General features: G+C 35.6%; 1 protein-coding gene across 1 annotated transcript in view; it reads right to left on the bottom strand.

Moving 5' to 3' along the window:
- Positions 1 to 24,275, bottom strand: part of CCDC73 (coiled-coil domain containing 73) — a 76,162-nt gene that overhangs the window by 26,804 nt on the left and 25,083 nt on the right. The window contains exons 3-9 of the mRNA XM_059848333.1: positions 21,204 to 21,350; positions 14,555 to 14,626; positions 11,163 to 11,234; positions 10,346 to 10,381; positions 8,558 to 8,632; positions 6,666 to 6,704; positions 1,275 to 1,410 (exon numbers count right to left, since the gene is read on the bottom strand). Coding sequence (XP_059704316.1) covers positions 1,275 to 1,410; positions 6,666 to 6,704; positions 8,558 to 8,632; positions 10,346 to 10,381; positions 11,163 to 11,234; positions 14,555 to 14,626; positions 21,204 to 21,350 — 577 coding nt within the window. The remainder of the gene's footprint in view (positions 1 to 1,274; positions 1,411 to 6,665; positions 6,705 to 8,557; positions 8,633 to 10,345; positions 10,382 to 11,162; positions 11,235 to 14,554; positions 14,627 to 21,203; positions 21,351 to 24,275) is intronic.

The raw sequence follows: 24,275 nt of genomic DNA, 5'->3' as shown, positions 1-24,275 counted from the left end.
ACACCAGGTGGTACCAGTTGTTAATATCTCAAACAATGAGTTAAGACTTTTTTCTGTATGTTGGCTTGCCTCTTTTAACTGTAATTTTTAGTGTCCTATGATGTCATTTTAGTAGGACTTTTAATCTTGGTTTTATTTTCTAAAGATTTTCTTGTAATTTTCTAATGAGTTTAGTTATTTCCAGACTAACACAGAACATAATGGGGCACAGAACAAATTAATACCTGAATTAACAGATGTACAGAGTTATATGCACATAGGCCATGGAAGACAGAAAAAAGCAGAGGCTAGCAGAGCAAAAAGTTTTATGGATGACTTCTATTCCTGCTGAAAGGGGAGGGAATTTTCTCTCAAACTTTTTACAGGTGAAGATATCACTGGGAAATTGCCTGAAATTCCACAATGAAAAGCTGAAGATATTTACTGGTTCCTGTACTTTTTCAGACAGTTCTATTCAATCTTTGTACTTTCATCCTCTCAGTTTCCCCTTCATCCTTTTCTGGTTTCTGATTTCTCTTTTTTCACCCCAAATCTTTACCCTTTATTTTCCTCAATAGTTTTCTGGCATCACACTTGACCACAAGAACTGCAGACACACAGAATGTCCTCTCCTTTTCTGCTAGAGATGGTCCATCATGGGGAATGATGGACAACAGCCTTACAGCACCATAAGCAATTTTGCAGTTTTGAACATATGCTTAAAAAATTAAAATACTGATGAATGTAACAGCTATCTTCTGATACAACTTAGGAAAACCCTCCAGAACAAGAAGAAGGCCAAAATTACTAAAACTCTTTCAGCAAAAGTCATGTGCTCACTCTCTAGCTTTGAAGTACAATCAGCAGGACATTGGTTAGCCAATAATGTTCTAGATTTAAAATTTAAAAACTGAACACAACAAGTAACTTGAGGTACTGAAATACCACAAATATACATAGAATATGTTACCAGTAAATTGAAACTAGATTTGAAAAAAAAAAAAAAAAAAGGTTTCATGCAGAAACCTGAAAATTTTGAGAAAATTAGTGAGATTCAGTAATTGAAAAGTTTTTTTGGTGTTTTGGGGGTGTTTTTTTTGGTTTGAGAGTTCCTCAATCAGTGGTCACACACACCACTGTAGCAGTGGATCAGCAAAGAGCACTGAGGAACCTACCAAGATATTTGATGCTTGGCATAGGGTAGCTGCTATTTTTCTGAGTTTTCAAGTGTCTCTAACTCAGTGCTGTCAAAGCACAGCAAAAGCAAGTGCTGGAGGCACTTAAGACATACATACCACTGTGCTCTAGCTTGCCATGAACTCCTTTTACAATCCCAAAACGAGACGCAATAGTAGCATAACACCTCTCAACTTCATTCAGTTTCTTATGATGCTCTTCTTTTGCTGTTAAGTGCATCTGCAATTTTTGATCCTGTCAGGAACATAAATGAAGCACCCATTTAATGACAGTAAGTAGCTCTCCAGTTGCTTTTGAATATAACAGCATAAGTGCAAAATCATTCCCAGAATCTTTCAGTTGTCAGTTTCGTATCTAACGGCCTTTCCCATCTCCAAATAGCAGGAAGAGAGACACAATCATCATGATAATCAAAGGATTTGAGCATCTGACATTTGAGGAGAGGCTGAGGGACCTGTGGCCACTCAGCCTGGAGAGGAGCTGATAAATGTGTATGTACCAGGGGAGGTGTTTGTGGGAAAGGAATAAAGAAACCACAGCCAGACTCCTTTTAGTGGTGCTCACTGACACAAAGTGAGAGACAAGAAATTTCACTTAAACTTGAGGGGAAAGACATTATAAGGGTGGGCAAACATTGGAACAGGTTGCACAGGCAGCTTACAGAACCCATCCAAGGAGATGCTAAAAATCAACAGCCATGGCTCTGTGACACTGGCTGCACTGACCCTGCTCTGGGCCACCTCAAGAGACTCCTGACAGCTCCATCCATTCCAGTCCTGGGCTTGTAAAAAACAGCCCAGCCAAGGGCCATTAGGAGAGAGATTTTGTATTTGACACACCTAAATAAAAGAATTTCAACACACCTGCTAAAAATCAGAAGTGCATCAACTACTTCTAGAGTAAAGGTGACTTTGATTTGGACTAGTGAGACTAATGCAGATTAATACCCCATGCTACCCAGAAAAATAAAAAACAACCTTTCATTGAATAATACTTATTTTCTCAGTGTCAATTAGCTGTTCTAATATCTTGAAATATGATGAAATCACTTTGTGTACCTGTAGGGGAAGTTTCTAACAACTTTTGTAAGCATCTAACACTTTATCTTACTTCTATTCACATGCTGGCCTGAGTAATACCACAAAGAAACCCACATGGTAAATAAGTACAATATATTTAATGAGTTTTACCAATCTCTCTCATTTTGTGGAAACTGTTCAGTGACAACTTTTTTTGTTATCCTTGTAACAGTAAGATTTTTGTGTTCTTCTTTATAGTGTATTTTTGTTAACAGTTTTGTAGGTACTATTTGGTGAATTTTAAAATTAATTTTTCTGAAGAGAATGGAGTAAATTAATTCCTCAGAAAGGATAACCATTTGTTTAGATATCTAATCTATTTCTAATCTACAGAAGAGCAACACAGCAATTAAAATGAACTGGGCCAAATTCATTCCTGTGTGTAAATTCAAGTTACACCACGATGCATCTGGCCCAGTCTGTTTGGCTTTGGCAAGGCTCCATTTCCACACAGTAACAAATGCAATACATGTCCAGGCATCAGAGGATAATAAAAGCTGATAGTAATCAAATGAAATGACCACCATAAGACTAGCAAAACAGGATATACAATACAAATTTCTCATGTTTTATAAGGTATGAAATTAAACACACTACAGCAAATGGAAAGTCATAATGGAAGCACTGGTAAAGAAACACCACCACTTACAGAAATCACTGCAAGGAATGTAGGTTGAAAATATTCTTATACTTTCTGTTTTTCCTAATCATAAATTAACTGTTGAAGATCTGTGCTTAACTAATGCTAGGAGGGGAATTTTCTACCAAAAACATTAAAAGGAAATATTTTCTTTGTTTTTCCCGGTAGTTCCCTCAGATATATTTACTCTAAGAGATCGATGAACTAGGGAGACAGACCTAATTTGAGACTTGAACAGCTTATGGCAAGATCTGAGGGGTTTTGTAGTTTTTAATATGGATTTTTTCTTAATGTTACTCCAATTCCTTTCTTTAGTCAGCAAGATAGTGTTAGTCCCTCTTCCTCTCTCAAAAAGCTGAAATATGCTTTGCTACTTCACGGGGCTCTTTCCAGGGGAAAAAGGAACTGGCCTGCTCTATTTGCAAGAGTTTTATTAAGAGCTTAACACTTGCCTAAATATGATTTTTGATGGCAGGCTGCTCTCCAGGCTTAATGCACAGAGAAATAAAAGCCCGAGTATGTGATTTGTCTCCTCCCAGTGAAAAGGCAGGCTGTAAAACATTCTTCCATAGAAGCCAATCAAGAAACACCAGGAGACACTGCGGGCTAGGGAGTGGATGACCCTGGAGCTGGATTGAGACCCACAGAATCTTGGTTCTTCTTCCTTATGCCTGATACTGCAACAACAGGAATTATTGCCCTGCCCTCCACCAGTAATAAAGATAAGCTGGGATGGGGAGTGGAATTGATTGTGGCCATATGGCTTGTTGAGGCACAATGATTTCTTGGTGGAGCTAGACCTGAGAAATAGCTCAGGGTCAAGTGGGTGGCTGGAGAAACACAAGGAGGGAATGGCTCATATCTCAAAGATATTCTGGAAATGGAGTCACTAGTCAGAGGTACTCATTGAAGCAGAAGGTGGTAACTGGGAGGTGAAAGTGTCAGAGAAACAAAGGAGATGTAATGGCATGGAGACCAAAGGCAAGATCACATGAAAATTATGCAAAGGGCTACCAACTGTACATCTTCAAAATGGGAATTTTTTTCACACCAGTTCCTCCAGTTCTCACCAATTTTCTACTGAAAAGTAACTGGGTTGAATTTATACTCTATCACTGCCTCCTCATTGTGTTTTTAAACATAGTATGATTACAGACAAACTCCTAAAAGATGCAGAAAGGGAACAAAAACATCCTATCTTGGATTATTATGAACAAACTAAGGTTTTTTTGCAGTAATTCCTTTTTCATTCATTTGACAACTACACCTGTATTAGAAAACTAAATGGTGGCAGGGAAGTTGTCAGGAAATGTACTGCTGTTAAAATATCCCTGACACATTTTGGCCTGTGCCAAGCAGGACTCACCTGACTGTGCCAGCAGTCCCTGGGCACGGTTCAGGTGGGAAAACAGCTCCCTGTCTGCTAGGAATGATGTGGGTTATTTGGGTCTAAATTCCCTCTTTTCTGTGGTAGGGTTCAATCAACCTAGACCATCTGACTGCAGCTTCACTCAATAGTTTCACATACATTTAGTTTCCAATAAAAACAGTAAGGGAAGACAAGAACAGATGCCACATGCAGAGAGTCCTGGCATTCTCCAGTGTATCATCTGTCAGGAAACCAACACGTGACCATTTTCCTCCAGTTACTTCCTAATTTCAGCAGCAGGAAAACAAATACAATACAGAGCTCACACTCAAGTGTGTTCTATCAACTGAACTGGCTTTGTAGTAATCCCTCCTGACTGCATGAGTGCTACTGTCCATATGCAGTGAGGTGCAAAACAACTGCACTGCATGCAATAGTTAACACTTTAATTGGGGGGGGGGGGGGGGGAAGACAACAATAAAGACAATTAGATAATAAAACACAAAAAAAAAATCTATTTGTCTCTATACTGTCTTTCAGTACAAAACAAAACCTTCCACTATTTCAAAATTATAGCATATATGGTAAGAATTATATCAGCACTACAATTTTTGCATAAACTTAACTGGACACAGTGTTTACGTCAAGTATTAACATTGCATATACCATGCTAAAAGAACAGAACTAAAGGAAAAAAAACAGAATAAAAAGCTACATCAGTAAGGCACACCCACTCCCCAGCTCACACAGAAGCTCCTTCGCTGACTGCCAGGGTTTCTAAGGTGCCAGATATAAACCGAGCAGCACATCTGCTTACTCTCAAAACACACACCAGAGAATGATCTAATCTGTCTCTAACAAAATTGAAATAGAAACGGGTCTCAGATAAATGACTGGTTCAGAATTTCATCCATTTGATTTTTAAACACTTAGCCATTGGTGATGACCAGGAGTCTACATGGGCAGTTAGTCCTTTGATCCCTTGAATGTACCACTTATTTCAGTGCAACCACTCAGGGAATAAAGTTGGTAGAATTTGACTTGGTCTAAAACTGCATTAGCCCACTACTGCAAAAGGTTACAGGAAAAAAATTCACTTTTGTTTATCTTGTGGGGTATTTTGTTTTCATCATTTCATATCAGAGCATTTTCCCTAAATAAGTCCCAATTGTACATGTTCTGTTTAGTGCTACATGCAAAAGAGGATTTCCAGCATCTTGCCCCACTCAATAGCATTTTAGATTATCATACTCTGTAAATGCTTTCAATATATTCAAATGATTAACTGATGAAAAGTTTATGAACATAAGAAATATATTTTTTTAAGCAGCATAGATGCATTTCCAGCTAAAAGAAAAGATATTGTCCTTTAAATATTCTCATTCATATGGAAGACTGATCTTGTAAGTTATGAAAGAAAGACAATATGTAAAATTACCTAAAATGAAAGTCCAGTTATTCTGTATATTTTCAACACATTTTTAGATCAGCTGCATTTTAGGAATAAATACAAGTTAAAAGTGAAGTAAGACAAAACACATTTTATGTTGCCTTTGATCTTTAACTTGTAGCCTTATCTCCCAGGTCAGAGGGCACATTATTCAATTTCACCATATTTTGTGTAAAACCACTGTAGCGTTGAAGATGACTTTCAGTACAAATGTCATGGTACTTAAAGCTAAACTGGACTCTAGTTTTTTGAGCTTCTTAATTAAAATCACAGTTTGTAATGGTCTGACAATATTATCTTTATTCTTTCCAGTTGAGCAGCAGCAGAATTTTCACAGCATTTATTCAATCAAGCTTAGCAATGTTTCTGTGGCTCACTCTTTCACTTCCAAAAAGAGACAACAGGGTTCAGAGCCACCATGCTGTCACTCTGGGTAAATTTATTCCCTGTGTCAAAGGGAGTGAGCTGCACTGGATGAAATCTAAACTGTTCATGGAAACTGATGTTAAGATCTAATTCTGAGGAGTAAAAAAGAGTGAGAAGAAAACCACCAGTTTTTCTTGAAAAAAAAAAAAAACCAAGAACTTCTAGGAATTCTCTACTACTTTTTGATATTATTATGCCAGATACTGTTAGAGCAACAAAATTACATTATTTAAATGACAGTCTATTAAAAAATCTTTAATCTATAAAGAGAACAAATGTACCAATTCTACTTTAATTCAGTGAGGAAAAAATACCACATGCTGAACAGTAGCTATCACACTATAAAAACCCAAAAACATTGCATTTGTAAGATTTTTCAGGTTTGAAGCTGATACCTCTTTGTGTTACCTGTAATAATTATCATATATCATTAACTATTAAAGCCAGTTAGTAGTGGATTATACACCAAGCATACTCTTTTCATTAAAGCTCTTCCTTCTTTTTGCACTTTGATTATTTTCTTACCATTTCATTCAGTTTCTTTTGTAAAGTGTATTTTGAAATCTGTAAAACAACAGAGAGTTGTTCATTAAATGGTACTTACATTTTTTCTGACAACAACCTGCACAATTTAGTATTGCTATACCAAGGATTTAATTGCATTTCTTATTAATCCATCCAATAGAGTAATGGTGGTTTTGAATTACTGATGGCACAATTTCATATATTATTAGATTCACTTTACTTCATAATGTTACTTCAATATTTAAATTATGTAAAGCCACTTTACACTGATTTGTTACTAGAGGAGTTTTGACAAAGTGCATAAATCCTTGTGTTTTCTGACAGGCATCATAAAAATAACGTGCAAAGGGACCAGAGTCTGTAAACTAGACCCTTAGAAACAAATAGAGAAGAAGATAAAGATAGAAATGAAAGTATTCCCTCAACTCCTACAGGAATAGAAGGGTGTTCCATGCTAGAAAAAACAACAAAAATATCTCAGTAGGAAAAAACAATAAAAATATCTTAGTAGGAAAAAACAACAAAAATATCTTAGTAGGTATTCTAAATGGTAGCATATAAAGACATAATGTAACAATCTCAAAGGCTTTCATAATATAAGGCTGCCATTGGAAGATATTAACACTATTTAATACCCCACTGACAGAGTACTTTGATTTGCATACAAAAAAACCCCCCAGAATATTGTCAAAGAACCCAGAGTGTACAAATGTCATACAGAAAATACTATTTCTAGGAAAAAACCTAGAGAAAAATAATTTTAAGGTAGGGGTCTGACTCTACAGAGAAGACTACAGAACTGAATTAAAAATTCTTCACTCTTGTATTGGGCTCATTCCCAAACAATCTCCCTGGGAGCACATGTCCGTTGTGACCTCCTGCTTCCTCATGCCACAGCAGAATTTCCTAGATCTGAGCTGTACTGTGACACAAATACTTGATCTGTGAACATTCAACATTTAAGATTTTTTTTTTTTTTTAATTTGTGGTTTGTCTTACAAAAGAAAGGCCAGCAGGATCTTTCATTACTCTTGCTGTCCACATATTATGTTCAGCAGACCATGGAGGGATGGATATTCTACATCATCTGTGCTGTGCCAAGGTTTGAGCAAGGCAACAAAATCCTTACAGCTATTGCTCAGAAGGCCAGCCATGAGAATCAATTTCTTTTGCTCCTAAAATACATTCAGTGTTAAGTAAGTGACAAAAAAACCAGTCTGGTACCAAGTAAATGCATTCCAGTATAAGAGAATGTTAATAAGAACCAGCACAAGTTTCAAAATCAGTAATAATCCATTATAGCCATTTTGTTTTCAACAGAATTATTATTCCACTCAGTTTTGGGTAGAAAAATAATTAGCTCCTGGTAACACCTGAAATCTGGCAACGTATTCCAATGCTACTAATCCATTTGCAATATATTTGCCTTGGTCTTAAGCCATGGATCAAGTGTAAGTACAGAAACCTCCCAGTGAAACAGAGGAAACCACTGAAAAACACAGGGAGCACTGCAAGGTGGAGGCCCAGGGTGAATACTTAGTTCTGTTTAGGAGTCCGAAACCAGGGATTCCACAAAGGTGTTAAGTAAGGAAACAAGAATGTAAAGGAAGAGGAAGACTGTGGAAATGAAAAGAAAGCACATCTCACACACTGTTTGGACTTTTGAGTCTTCTTCTGGAGGAAAAGAACATTAGCTGGAAGGTTCACTTAAAGCAGTAGTGACACTGAAGACTGGAACAGAAACTCAGTGTTACAAAGTGAGATGTCCTAGGAAGATTAAACAATAAGGCCTTAAAGATCCTCTTAAAACCAACAATTTTCTTACTACTAAAAAACTAAAACCAAAACACTTGCATTCCAAGAAATGTTATTTTACAAAAGCAATAGTTTACCTGTAAGGCTTTTAAAGTTTCTTTCAGTCCATCAATTTCTTTTTCTTTTGTTTCTACAGCAAGTTGGTATTTTCCCTTTCAACAAAAGCTGTACTTCAGGATTTGGCAGAGTAAATGCATTTACAATAAGAATTTATCAAAAAGAATGTTACAAAAATAAAGTGTTACTCCACTACGACAGAAAAAATCATTGGTGAATAATTCAGCTAAGTAATTTTAAAATGCAGATAAATATTGCTATAAAAAGAAAGGTGAAAACACAATAGAGTATTTTGACCACTTCTGACTCTATTCATCAAGTCTTAAAATTGGCTGTTCTGGGAGAGACAAGCCTGACAAAGGCAGAACTAATACATTATTTAGAACAAAGATAGTAAATTTTAAAACAAAAGGCATCAGGTTAATCCATTTTTTATCTGCAGGATCTTCACAGAAACAACCTGCATATTTTTTCCCAGTCCACAAAGAGTGAACTGTAACCTGCTATTGCTAGTCACTAAATACATGCAAGTACATTTAATATGTATATATGCATATGTGTGTGACATAGACAAACATATAGTATTTGCACATGAGAGAGCCTAAGGACTTCAGTAGAATTAAATCTGGTAAAAATCACTGGCTGCAGTCAATCCAATGCAGAGCAGAACCTAAATACCAGAAAACATGCCAGAAAACACAAATACAACCATTCAACCACCCCTGCATGTCCCAGTCATTTCCAATATAGTGCTGACTGTGCAATCCTCCAAAACCACCCTGATCACTCACAGTACATATCACCTAAATTGGTGCAAAAATTGATTTTTCAACTCTGTCCTGAGCTTCATTTACTCTTTCAGTTACTTTGGTACAAAGTACTGAAACTACTATTCAATTTTATGGAAGTAGAAGTAAAAATTAATTAGCATAAAATTTAATCCTGAATCTGTTGTTGAAAATAAAAATTAGAGAGTAAAAAGTGGACAAATGAATTGTCTTAACAAGAAAAAAATTCTAAATTCCCAATCATGAAAATTACTCAACCAGAAAATATCAAACTAATACCAACAAATAGCAATGCAGCAAGCAATAAAGTTTATTTTTTATATATTTTCAAGCCATTTAACCAGTTTGCAAATTTCTACATCACTTCTTATGCCACATCCAGCATATTCATCTGCTCTAAACCACTGGGAAATTTAAATGAAACAATAGAGGCAGACATCCACTGACCTCACTGTTTAAAACAGGTTCATTGTACACCAAATGTGAATCCTTCATTCAGAGGTGGAACTGAGCATTCAGCCTGGTATAAAAACTTATGTAGCTAATAAAATCCACATAAATTCGGGCTAAAATTTATCTTATTTCAGTTTAGGTCAAGTACCTTCAGAAATCTTCAGTTCAGCTAAATCAATACAATCCCTATTAAAATCTGATTTCTCTAAGTCAGCTAGAAATGTTATTTTTCAGTACTACTCGTAAAGGCCAATTATCCCAATTTATCCCAACCCTCTGGAATAAAGTACATTTTGTATAAATGCAATATGGAACTATCAAAGAACACTCTTTCCTCAACTGATTTTTAGCATAAGCAGTGACACTTCACAAGTTCTACAGTCTATAAACAAAAAAACAGAAATACAAAAGTTACAAAGACATTTCTTTTGCAAAGGCCATAGCAAAAAATACAATGTAATTGCAACAGACTTAGTTTATACTTAGGATATGTTTGGTATGTTTTACGTCATTATCATTTGCTTATGCTCTTCTTTGGATGACAAACAACAAATAATTGTAGAGTACCTTTTCTTCTTCCATGGCAAACATCCTTGCCTGTAACTTGGTTGTCAGTCACATTAAAAAAAAAAAAAAAAAAAAAAAAATCAGACAGCACATGGCAATAATTTTATTCATGCAATTCAACAAGACAATATAGTTATATAAACCTGCATAATATTATTCCTGGGGTTTTCCACCTATAGGAACTGTAGAACTCCACAGTTCTACAAGGAGAAGTTTGTGAATCTCAAATTATTTTTTCAAGGGAAAAACCTAATTGCTTGTCAGTTTCTTTTTTGTGTGACAAGATTGTGATGCAGCATTAATGACAAATTCTTCATCACCATGGGCAACAGTTTCAGCCCCTATGAATGTTCTCTGCAAGGTTTCTCAGCTCCTGTGTTTGCTCACTGTAATATGGAGACTAAAAGACAAGAGTGAAACACACTTTCAAACGTTGAGCAGGGTTAATTTGTGTGGCAGATCTTTTACCATGGTTTATGAATCTACCCTTGCAGAGGTCATGCTAAATTAGAGGGGAAAACACCAAACAAAGCAAAACAGAATAAGGGAAGTGTTAGAAGAAGCATTATCTTCTCTAGGAGGTTTTGGAAATATAAAAATGAAAAATGCCAGGAGGAGGGGCATCTGGAAAGAACTGCCAAAATACAAGCGTAATGGTGTGGCCAGAAGAAAGGACATGATTTTTTTTTTTTTTAGCTGTATATTCTAATATTTTATATGCAATAGAAAAATGTTTCCATACCAACTGATAACTTGCTATAACTTGCCACTGTATTTTAAAATCCCACAGTCAAAGTCAAAGGCTTTAATTTGTTACCTGTTTTTTAAAAGCTGCCATAGCTTCTTTGTTTTGTTGTTGCAGCGTGTCGGCCTGATGCTGCAGAGTTTCCTGCTCATGTCAAACAACAACAGTGTGAGTAAAATATTATCTTAGAGCAAATTATATACAAATTATTTCTAGAAAAGGCTGACCTATTGTGATATGTATTTAACAATAAATATGTAATATTTAAATATTTCTAGAATGACACAACTGACTAAAAAACCCTGAAGACTAAAAATCATGCATTTTTTAACTGGTAACTGTCCTTTTGGTAGCAGCTTCTCTTTCATTCTTCACAGGTAACAATTGTCCCCTCTGGAATACAGACCTTTTACTAGGATTTCTGTAAGCAACTCCTACCCATCCCTTCAGCCTGCAGAAACAATCCACATCCACTGTCAGCTCAAGACAGAACCTTGACACTCGTCCAGGTAGTTACAACAGAATGTTAGTACATATTAAAAATAGAATCCATTGAAAACTAACTACCTGTTATTCTGTTTATAGTTAGATTTTAGTCATTTAACAAGCTACCTGAAAGAGCTGAAGGAAGACAGAAGTAACTAAGTGTAAGGCAATAGTTTGAGATTTTTATCACCCTCCAGCCCGGCTTTACTCTCATCCATAAAAACAAGAAAGTGAGTGAAGATGTACTTTTTTTGGTATTATTATGTCATATTATAGTCTCATAGGCTAATACTACACTCTACAAGAGGGAAATCTCCTACATCTTTAAGCATCATGCTTCTCCAAAAGATACTTCACCTTAGCATGGAAGGTATGCAGGGAAAACCAGGTTTTTTCAGTTCTAAACACTGAAATAATAGGTAAAAGTAGTTAAGAGGCTCTGTCCTTGAACAGCTATCTCAAAATATAAATGAGTGTTTAGCTTAGAAATACGAGTGTGTAGCAGGAAACAATCCACTGCACAAAAAAAATATAAATTGAGACTATTAAAAAGAATGAATGGGAGGAAAAAAAATTGAAAATCTGTTTCACACACAAGGAGTCAAATTTCTTCTTCTGCCTTAATAAAAATTGAGAGTTTTTAAACATAAAGTCCCTTCCAAAATTGCTGTTTCTCTAGCAAGCTGGTGCTGCTTTCACATTGTACAAGCAAGAACTGTTGCCTTTTGATAGCAACAAGAATCCATGGAGATAAGGTGTTCCATATCCATTTACTTAACTCATCATGAGTAGAGGAAGTTTTGTTTTGTGTGTAACAAACAACACACAGTACATATATGAATATTCAGAAGCACATAAAAGTCCTGAGAAATGTTTTCCTGAGGTTGTCGCTCAGCCCTGTGTCCAAGGACAGGTTCTCCAGGGGGTGACAGGCATGGGAAGCAGCAAGGCAGAAAAGTCCTGCAGACACAAAAAATCAACTACTCCCACTGCAGTACTCCTGCTCACCACAGGAATAAAATTCTATATCCACAACACTGCCAAATTAAGATGGCACTACAAAATACAGGAATTCAAGGCAACATCATGGAATAAATTATGTAGGTGTAAGTCTGGTTTCATTAAACAATCATTCTTTATATAACTCTATCATAGATGTAATGGAAAAAAACCCCATTGCTGAATTCTTTATAACATACTACTTTCTTGTACTGTATATTCAAGTGAGGTATTTTATTTTCAAAAAGACAAGGCAGTGTCTACAAATATTCATTTTCTAACAAGCCTCACACACAGACTATCAGATAAAATAAAATTATTCTATTATCAGATAAAATGATTCTATTATCTCTGTCAGAAATCTCCCATATATACCATGTATGTATGATGCAGTAAGACTGAAGAAAAAAGAAGAGGTTTTTTTTAAATATGAAAAAAATCAGTTTTGATATTGTAATATTATAATGGCTGAGTATACCCACTAGATTTAAAGGACTATATTCTCCAGTTATTCTGTTTTCCCTGCTTGAGTGTATTTTTTTCAAGAGCAGCCACAGTATATTTATAAAATGTGGACAAGTTGTAATAGCTGAAATACGGTCTTAATTTCAAACTAGCTAGCTAAATTTAGGGTAAATTAAAATGAATGACAGAAATGTTGACTAGAAGGGAAATCCATGAAGGAAATGGTAAAACCTTTGATAAACCAGAGGTAGGTGTCTACTTATGGAACTACTGCTGCGGTCAGTGAGATTCTGCATTCAGAAACAATCAGTCAGAAATTCAATTTAAATGTCATACTTAGAATTTTCATCTTACTGGAGTCTCCAGGATTGGAAATTTGTATTAGCTTGTTCCTTTGAAGTTCCAGAAAATTTGCTCACGTGAAGTTCCCAAAATCTACCACTCGTTGATCAGCTTTGACATGTGCTAATGTTAAGTGCAAAGTACAGGAACAGAGTTCACCTCACTACCTGTAAGTCCCATCCTTTTATGAGTGGTAAATTAAATTGCTGTTAAGGTCTTAGAATGGGTGGAAATCCTCCCTTTTGAACCCAGAATATTAAGCACTGCAAAGCTAGGTTAAGAAAAGCAAAGAAGGGTTACAAATTGAAAGCACTCTTCCTTTTACAAATATAAAATGTTTCCTGTTTCTGTGTGCACATATATATCTTTCAAGAAAGAAAAGCACAGAGTTAGGATTATTAATTTAAGATGGTTAGGATGAACTCCAAGATGAAATAGCCTTCCTTTACAACTGAGATGTTAAATATCCCAAGATCAAGGATAGAGCTGAAATTATTGTTTTTTCTGGGGTTGTAAAATATACGGAGTGAAGCCTTTTATCTTGTGCCCTAGTGACAGGGGTCATTGGTTTGATTGTATTAAAGAAGGGAATGCATTTCCTAGCAAAGCATAACCTCAGGAGCCCTAACTCTGAGAAGAATGTTACACTTACGTTGCTGAATACTTCATCCTCAACACTGAAAAGCTGACAGACTGCTTCTGAGTATGGATAACATACAAGTTCATGTTCAAAATAACTTTTTGGGAAAATCTCCACTTCCAAAAGATTGCAAGTGGAGCTGTTTGCTGCACTGATGTTTGCACTTGCCAAAGCCAAGCATAATACAGAGAAGCTGCTACACAGCTTCCCCCATACTGACGTGTCAACATGCCTCAGATTCAGCTAAATGTCTTCCTGCCTCAGTATTTCCATCTCTCTTGACTGAAGATTGCCAAGTCATGCCAAATACTATTATATTTTCTTGTTAAAAACATTGCTAAGCTGGGCACAATCCAAACCAACATAAAAGCTACAGATGCTCATGACTAAATAATAAGCTACTGGCTACAACATTCTACTATTGAAATAAAAATAGCTCTAAAAAGAGGAACTGTAGCAAATCACAATTTATATTAACACATTAAAATTAAATCTCAGCAGGTAAAACACTACAAGCACACAGGAAATTTACCTTCTGCCATTCAAGTTCCTGTTTCTCAATAACAATTTTGTTTGTTTGGTCTTCATAATTATTTTCTGTTTCCTAGTTAAAAACAAACATTAAAAAAAGTCAAAACACTGAAATGAAGAGTTCAGTGAGATGCAAAAGTGCTTCAAGAACCCATTGTAGTCAATCATACAGATAATCATAATTAATGACTCAGAATCTTTGGGCCATCTTAAATATTCAGCTCAAAGCATTTGAATCTTTATTCTATTTGACATCTCCTAGGACAACTGAAAAGTTTTTGTCAGTGGTTACTTCTGTTATTATGGAAAAAGTGAACTATTTCTCATCATATTCTGTGCCAAGAAGCCTTCTGACCTACCAAAAGAAACTGAAACAGAATCATGGGTAATCAACACATATTTCTGATAAGATGAGCTACCAGAAAATCTGAGAAGACCATTACTAAAGTGGAAAATTTTCCCCATGATCCACAGGAAGGTGTTACAGATCCTGTTCTTGCAGAAGCACTTTGCCAAGAATCAAAGCATTACTTTTGATAACAAATGAAAGTTACCTTCTGATAATCACAGTTGCTAAATACTTAGGCAAATTTTCCTGAAACACTCTGGTATTACAGTTAATTTTTCCCAACAGGAATCAGCTTCCCTTTGGAGTCCAATTTTTATGAGCACTGACCTTCCTTCACAAATCCAGTACTCAAAAAAAAAAGACAAAAGGTTTCCCTATGAACAGTCACGACTTCCTGCAAGAATCATATTCAGGTTTTTGATACATGTCATAAGCAACTCAGTACTGTCCTGGTTTTGCACACAGTCAAAATAATTAATGGAGCTCTCCAAGGACCTGGAGAGCTGCACTAATGTACTACTGAGCTTCAAAAGGCTGCTTTCCTGCCTTTGCTCTGCACACCGATGGCCAGCTTGGGAAAGCCACCACTTTAAAGTAAGCCTGACTTCTCTTTGATGAATCCTTGCAGTAATAACATTTACTGAGGTCCAGCAAGGGCCAAGCTCACTTGTATGAGGGTAAAAGTACCCCCAAAACTTGAACTGTGCTTTTGATATATTATGTGCAAATTTTATGCTGTTTTAAAGTTCAACTTCACTATAGTTTAAATCTCGCCATCTTAAATGTTGGAAAATTTTAACTACTCTTAAACTGACTCACATCTCAAAAATTGGGAAAAATTATGGAACAGTCACAACTTGGGGAAAAAAAGGCCATGGATCTCTCTAATAAACAATAAAAGAAGGCCTCAAAAGGTACATTCTCTTAATACTGGAGTTTAAGTACAATTCTATTGAATTGCAATACCATGAACAACTATTATTTACCATGAGTCTAAAAAGATCCCACCTCTGGATGAAGCAGCACCTTTCCTGACTGAAAGAACAAATGAAGGCTCTTGCTCCTTCCCAAGTGAAGAAGAGAACACAAAATTTTTTGGCTATAAAATATACTGTAATTCTTTCCGAAGCTCAATATGAATAATGGTTCCAAGATTCTGATTCAAGGATATTTACAACACTTCAACAATTGATGCAAAACAGTTTTGAAGATTTTGCAACCCTTTCTCACTAAGTATAATATTTGATTCATAGTCAAACTACTTATCAATAGAAACAAAGGGCAAAATATGTCCCAAGGGATTCAAAATAGTTTTTTGACATTGACATCTTTTATAGGGTTTAAGGGTCAAAACTGACTTTCTTGGTTAGCAGACATTTTACAGGCTCACAAGTGTAGAGAAGCACACTTCTTTCCACAGGAGGCTACTCCCAAGCATTTCAAGATTCTTGCAGAGATTCTAAATAAATGCCTCAGCTCTCATGTGAATTTTACATATAAAATACTGAATAGGCATTTAAAACTAAAATGTGGCTCACAGAGAACCAGAGACAAGTTCTTAAGCTTTTACTTCTCTGATATATACTGGTAGAATACAGATGGAGAAGAGACCTAAAGATTTCATATGACTTATGGTTAAAAAAAAAAAAAAAAAAAAAAAAAAAAAAGGACAACTTAAAAGATTATCAGTGATTCTCAGTTCTGCTTCAACAAATGATTTTTTTTTTTCTGGTACTATTCTATAAGTACTGAAGGAAAACACATCCCCCTAATTTCCCTTGAGTGATAATACAAATGAGATTGTCTTGAGGCTTTTAAAAAGGTGTCATCTTCAATCCTTCCTGTTATTAAGCAACAAATGCTATGAAAATGATATATTATTAGCTAAAGTCTTTCTCAAAGTGGTAAGAAAATGGCCTTAAATTCCATTTTAAGTGAGCCCATTGCTGTGAATACTTAAGAGGGTAAGAAGCCAAGTTCTAAGTGAACAACACTCCTCCAACTTACTCCCAAATTATAAAGGTGTATCTGGAAGCTATCAAAAATGTGCATGTATGTAACTATGGCTGAGAGAATAAACATCATAAATACTTAAACTCAGAATGACAATTACATGATAAAAATGTTCTCACACGAAATCACCAACAGTTATAAACCTTATCCATCATTTTTACATCTTCCAAAGGACATTTATAGTTTACCCATTTTGAATTGAAAGCTTCTAAAACTTGTGTGAAGCACTTTTTTTTTTAGAAGTTCTATCAGGTTTTTAATAAGACAAAAATGTTTTTGTTATATTTAGGAGAACAATATTGTATATAACTCTGATGAGGGATCAAAAACCTACCAAACCTTAAAAGTGTTCATTTTTTATTAGATGCCTTAGGACTACATGGATTTAAGTGTTTTTATAAAAAAAGACTACCATAACAATAAAAGAGGAGTAATTTGATGGTTTATTTACTCGTTATAACCTTTAGAAAGTGTCAAGCCTTCTTTAAAGTGCTTGCTTCAGGCTGTAGTTTTACAAGATGGGCTGTGGATTGGTCAAGCCCCCTCGATTCTTGACCCTGAACAGATTTAGGAACAGAGTACAGCTGGCTCATGTCCAAGCAGCCAAAACTGCTGCTAGGTACTTTTATTATCTTTTTTTTAAACTTACAGTCTCCCTCCTACAAAATTGCACATCCAATTTTCATGCAGGTCAAACAGTACTCACAGAAACTACAGTTTCTGATTCTTTCATACTATAATTAGAAATTCCTTCATGAACAAAGCAGACCAGTACAATTTTTAGAAGATCTCTTGGATAATGTTCTTAAGCTTTGTTTCCAGGACAAATGTTAAAAGGAGAGAAGATATTTAGAAGATATTTATAGAAGCATTATTCGACCTTTAGTTTCTGATAAAACATTATTGGATTTTCATAATTATGACCATTAACAAAAAAAAAATAGCAACCTATATTTGGAATCTATTCTCAAAAACTTGCCATTTTCAGATGCAGAGACACAAAAATTTGTATCAACCACTATTTTTCCTTTGTAAATTTCATTGGTCTGTCCTTGACTCCACTGCATAGGTTACACTTACTCTATATTTGATCTCTTCTATCAAAATATATTCCTGGAATGGGTCTGCACCTAGAACGCTCTCCAACTGCAAGTAATCAGTTCCTAATCAGAAGCCATGTTATTCACGAACAGAGAAATTATGATCTAACACACTGCTTGCTGACTCAAACAACAGTATCAAGGATGTCACAACCATGAGACCTGAAATTCAGTGCTGTTAATTCTCTTAAATGCACATACTTTTTTTCCCAATACTCAGCTGTCCTTGTGTCTGTCATTTTACTAAAAAAAAATCCCTAATTTACACTTAGGTATGAAATCCAGTTAAAAGGTGTTAGGAAGAAAAGGCACTCAGTTGACTACAGAGTAAGACTGACAGACATGGAAGTAAGTGAAGAGATATCCAGCACAAAAGGATCAGTGGTCAGTGCTGGATGAGTGAGAAAGCTAAACTGGAAAAAACAGAAAACACTAACTATTGGAGTGTGAAGTAATCCCTGGTGGGCAGGGGAAAGAGAAATACATTTTTTGTGGCTTTTAATTACTTACATATTCATATTATGTCAATTCCTATGGAGAACAAAGACTCTGAGAATAGTTAAGGGAGCAAAGTGAAGCTGCATCAAGTATAATCATTTAAGCAATTAATCTTTAGAACAAACTTGCACAGCTATCAAGGACTGGGATTTCCTCTGGAAGATGAAACATGAACAGTCCCTTACTCTGGGCAACTCTTCTAAACAATTTTTGAGAGTTTACCTACAAATATATTGAGTAAGGATTGGAACAAATCTTTCAAAATATTTTCATATTTAAGAGTTTGCTTTTTGTTAGCTTCACACAGATAATTTCATCCACAAATTTATTTTTATTAATCTGAATTTGTACTGCAGCTTAGCCAACCATTCCAAGCACTTTATTAAACTCAAAATACACAATAGGTCCTTTCCCAAAGAGTCTCCTGTTGAGGTGACAAGCAAGACCAAGAATAGGAAGAAAACCAGAAGCAAATAGAGGTAAAATAATCTCATCTGAGGCCAAACCAGAGGTCAAAGACAAATCTGAGACTAAAATCCATGGCACTGGCTCTAGTGCCTCCCTCAGGTTATCAGTCCACTGAACCTCACAAGCAACCTGGGAATGAAGTGGAAGAAATAGAAAGAAACCTGCAGAATTTTCACTTTTACTCCCCTTTCTGATGGAGCAGGTGACAGAGTTCTTGTGTTTCATTCGTGGCCATGGAAAAATTAGCATGTTAGTGCAAGACAAGCACTGTAATTCTCTGAGTTATCCCTGTATTTTGGTTTATGCACTACCTTTCTCTCAGGGCGGATTAAAAATTTACAGAATAAGCTCACATTGACTGAATTTGTAACAAATTCATAGCTGAAATGGGGAGCGGGTTTTTTGGGGGTATTTTAAAGCAAAAACATCCATTAAAAATTCTACTTTAAAAGATAAAAATGAATGCCACTAGGCATAAGCCACATTTCTCAATAACTCTTGCTTCTTCAGAATACCTGTATTTTTATATTCCAGAAAACCTATAGTTTTATATTCCAGACTTCAAACATACTAAGCAAGCAGCCCTGAACTATGAAAAACAATCAAAAATGCATTCAAGGACACTCCAAGATTTCAATTTGGCTGTCTGTAAAATGCTTACTTTTTTTTACCTAAATTTCTGACTAAACAAGTATATATATATACATATGTATATGTATTTTTTAGGGTAAAGGAAAGCAGAGCTATTTTAGAAACTTAGGACCATGTCTTAACTGTTAAATTGGCTCTTAACATTTACATCAATATGAAGCTAAAAACAATTTCAAGGCACAAATTTACTCACCCTTCTGGGACTACTTTTACAAAATCACAGCCACAAACTCTTGTAGTATAGCAGACACAAAGCAGGCATAAAAACCCAAAGGAAAATGCCAAAAGATGAAATCCCATGGCACTCCATGAACACAAGTGCATTAAAAGTGCAACATTGAGTTAACCATGTAAATTCAGCTAAGCAGTCTTATAAAGAAAATGATACTCTGATCATTATAAAAAATTAATACTAATAATTTATATATTATATTATATTATTATTTCAACTATTATTAGACATAATAATATATCTAATAATAAAGTTAAATTATTCAGTCTTTACTTTTAATACTAAAATAGTTTAGCTAGACTAAACACTACCATTGTAACACAGGTCTGGGGATCACACCATGGGGGCTTTAACAGCACTACACCAAGAAAGTACCTTCTCGCAGCCCTTCTCTCTTTTTTTTTCTTTTTAATGGCAGTCATTCTTTTGTTTATGGCTTTTAAAGAGAGGATTATAGCATTTGACTTAGATCAAAATAAGCATAAATCAAGCATGTCATCAATACTAATATTTTAAAAGTAATAACACACATCTTTTGAACAGGTCAAATTCATCAGATGAAGAAAAATACACTTTGGGTCTTTCAATACACATAACAGTTCAGAAACCCTAAGGGGAGAAATAGACAGAAATGTTTACATACATACAACTGAAAAAGTAACCACAGAAAAATACAAGTGGCAAATTAACAACAAGAAAAAACAGCTGCCTTTACCAGCACAGAAGCAATTTTACTTTGGTAATACTAATCATTTCAAAAACAAAACACTCCCACCCCTAATACTCAATACACTTATGTAGGGGTCTAGCTCCATAGTTTAGCAATGTAAAAGTGGTGAAATAAAGTGTTTTTAATATAGCTCTTTGCCCACAGAGGTAATTCTGAAAAACACAAGCAAAGAGCCAAAATCACCACTTTTCTGGCAAATGGCAAATCAATTATGAAACGAGAAAGACTTGGGGACTTGGAAAACACATGGATTCTTTCTTTTCATTTTGTATCAAAGACTGCTCTTAAAGAGAAGAATTATAATGAAGGACAATAATTTAATGTAGCTTTTCTCAACAACCTAATTATCAACTCTAGCAACTCATATTGTTACAGAAAAACCAAATTCATTCCCATACAACCCCGTTGCCTTTGTGCTGTCTACAGGGAAGTCTGTTATACACCCAATACCTAAACCCATTATATTTCTAAACTAAACCCTGATTGGTGAATCACTTAAAATGCAGCATAAGGTCTAGCCACACTTATGCAGCATTTTCTATGACTACCTACATACAGAGAGACAGAAATAAGAAAAGGAAAGACCAAACCCAAAATAAACAAATTTACCCTTCTTATACGCAGCTCTTCTATTGCCTCCAACAAACTTGTTTTAAAGTCTAGCAGTCGAATGGAAAGTAAAGTCTCTGATGGACTTGGAAGAGTACATTCAAGTGCCTGTGCTTTAAAGTCTTCATCCATTCTTTGAGCTCCTTTCTGCAAAATAAAGACCAGCATTTCCTCTGCAGTCTATCTGTAAGAGAATACTCCAATTGCAAAAGCTTCAAATATGGAGGCTGAATCTTTTTGCAAAGAGTAAAACTACTACTTTTAGATACTATATAATTAATATTACTTTATTTTAAAGTAATGTGCACTACTGTAGGAAAAAAGCAAACAGATTTATCAGTAGCTCACAATATTCCTTTGCTTCTCCTCTGTATTTCTTGGCTTGGTTTTAGTTTTAAGCAAAAACTTTGATGAGGAGACAGAAGTAGTAGTGTTTTTTCCCAGAGTTACTGCCCTGCACAGACATGAAGGTGCTGCAACACACACATCATGCCATGAAAAAGTTGCTGCCTACCTTCAAGATGTCAAAGATCACAAGACAGGCCCAATTTTAAAAGAGATCTTTGGTCTGAAATCAGGGACTTAAGGTAATGCTTGCAGTCTCTGCATCTGAATTTTATCAAGAAGTCTTTCTCACTCTCTTCTTACAAATCCTATATCAAAATGTTGTACTCTGAGCCAGCTGCATCAACTGCTGTCAAGCGAGGAGCTACACAAACAGGAGCCCCAGATGTCTCTGTAAGGACAAAGCAAGTTTGTTAGAGATGCCAGAGGTGACCACAACACTCAACATTTTATTCACAAAAATGTAACAACTGCAGATATTTCCCCTCCTTTTCCCAGATCATATTTTTTAATCCTTGAGACTAAATTTTCAGTAGTGCACTAGAACACCCGATGCCATCCCTGCCAGACACACCCCCTTGTGTTTCTGCACTAAGAATTACGGAGGCAGGGGCAGAGCACAGGAGTTATGACTGACCTGGCTGCTGCCACAGAACCCTTAGGAAGGAATTCCTGCAGGAACAGCAGAGACCTGGTCTGTATCATGGGGCCGTAACACTACAAATCAGGGCTCACCACTTTTTCTTCTGTTGTCTAAATAAAACTCTAACATAGATCACATTTAAGCTGCTTGGTCATGGATAATAGATTTACTCCTTGTTTAGCTGCCCCACCACAAAAGTTACTCTGTTAATAAAGCAATGGTTTTGCTAAAACCAAAACAATCAGGCTCATTTTTGTCTTTCATTTTAAAACATATGACTAATGCTGAGCTGTTCAATATGAAGAATATAAATTCTTTTGTCAGTGTCAAAATGCATATGTTTGAGGGACTTCTGAAGAGGCAGCAAATAAAGCCTGAATAAGAACCATGTACAAACACGCAGCACTTCAGGCAACAAATCTGTTGTGTCAATGTGCCATCATGAATCAGGCATTGTGCAGGCAATCTGCAGACATTGTAGACTGAAGCTGTTTGGATTTTTTTTAAAAGCAATATATCAGGATAAAAAAACTACTATTTCTATTTTAGCCTAAAATCTTAGAATAAAATAAGTCAGACTCTCCCAAAAGCACATTAAAAAATTTTGTTTCTTTCATTCAAGTTTTCAAAATTGTTTTCTTACTGATACATGCTGTACCACTATATGAAGAACTACCACAAACATTTGATATCAAGTACCAGAAGATGACCATAACTACAAATCTAATAAAAATGCCAATATTATGCACAATAAACTAAGCACAGAGCCATTTGATTTCACTGTTCATCATGCTAAGGGTAAGATTTTTACAAACATAATGTTAAAAGGTGACATGTGATCTAATTATATTGCTGTAGCTGATGTTCCAGGCTTGGAGTTGGTGAAATCCTACAGTGATGAACTTTTACAAGACCATGCTGTTATCAAATGAAGAAGCTGGTACTTAATAAGGGAAAAAAATAAGGGATAAACTTGATTTAGGAAAAGGAATCACCCTACAAGGACAGGAGTACTTGAAGAAGTGCACTTCAGTTATGAAATTATTCCTATTCAGGCCAACCAGTAGAAGAGTATACATTAACTGATACACACTGGGGCTTGTGATTTTCCTTCCCATCACAGAGGCAATCAGAGAATTATTTTCCCAAGGGGATATTTTCAAACCAATGCTATACTCCAAGGAACAGAAGCTAAGGGGCCTCAGGCACGCAGGGCTTTCTTTCAGCTCAGTGATCTCAGCAGGAGCACTTGACAAACAAGACTTTCCCTCCCTAATGCGGCAAGTGGGGATAAACGCTTTGCGAGTGAAGCTCATTGAGTCCTCACCCAGCCCTTCACGGTGACAGCGCTGTTTTCTCACGGGCAATTTGCACTCAGGCTGCTTTGCCAGGACTGCCACAAAATGCTCCACAGCCTGCTGCTGAAACCTGCGAGGTGCAGGGGGGTTACACACACTCCCCCTGTGCTCCTCAGAGCTCCCCTGCAGTCTCTTCCACCTCTGAGAGCTCAGAAAAACTCAGCACCTGCCAGCGAGTTTACACTGTGCCTGACTAGGAACAAAAATATACAAAATAGAATAGTAACGTTTAAAAATAATTTAAAGTACCCTTCATATTAATAAAATACCTACTTTTGATATTACACATTAATACAACAATCCAGAGCTATCGTAAAGATACAGGATAAATAATAAATGCCCCTCACCACAGAAAATACAAAAAAAAAAAAATCTTGTGTCAAATCAAAGGTATTTCCAAATAATGCATTTTTACTTTAGCAACTGGTATTTGTCAGAATACCTATAATTTTTAAAAACTCTAAAGCGTACGTGGATCACATATTTAAAATGAAAGACTAAAGTTCTTATTTTGAAGCATTTACTACATTTGCTTTCCTATTATTAGTTTTACATTTAACAAAATTAGGACAAAATTACTTTTTAAAAAGCACATTTAAAAAATCAATTTTAGCATAATTTTAAGTGCCATAAAGGGCTTTATATCTTTGAAAAGCACTTATTAAAAATTACATCTTAAATACCCTACACTAGAAAGTAAGTTAGCCTATAAGCCTGATAGGGGTC

The sequence above is a fragment of the Haemorhous mexicanus genome, chromosome 6, assembly GCF_027477595.1.
Source record: "Haemorhous mexicanus isolate bHaeMex1 chromosome 6, bHaeMex1.pri, whole genome shotgun sequence".
Lineage (NCBI taxonomy): Eukaryota > Metazoa > Chordata > Aves > Passeriformes > Fringillidae > Haemorhous > Haemorhous mexicanus.
This window is presented reverse-complemented; position numbering and strand designations above follow the sequence as displayed.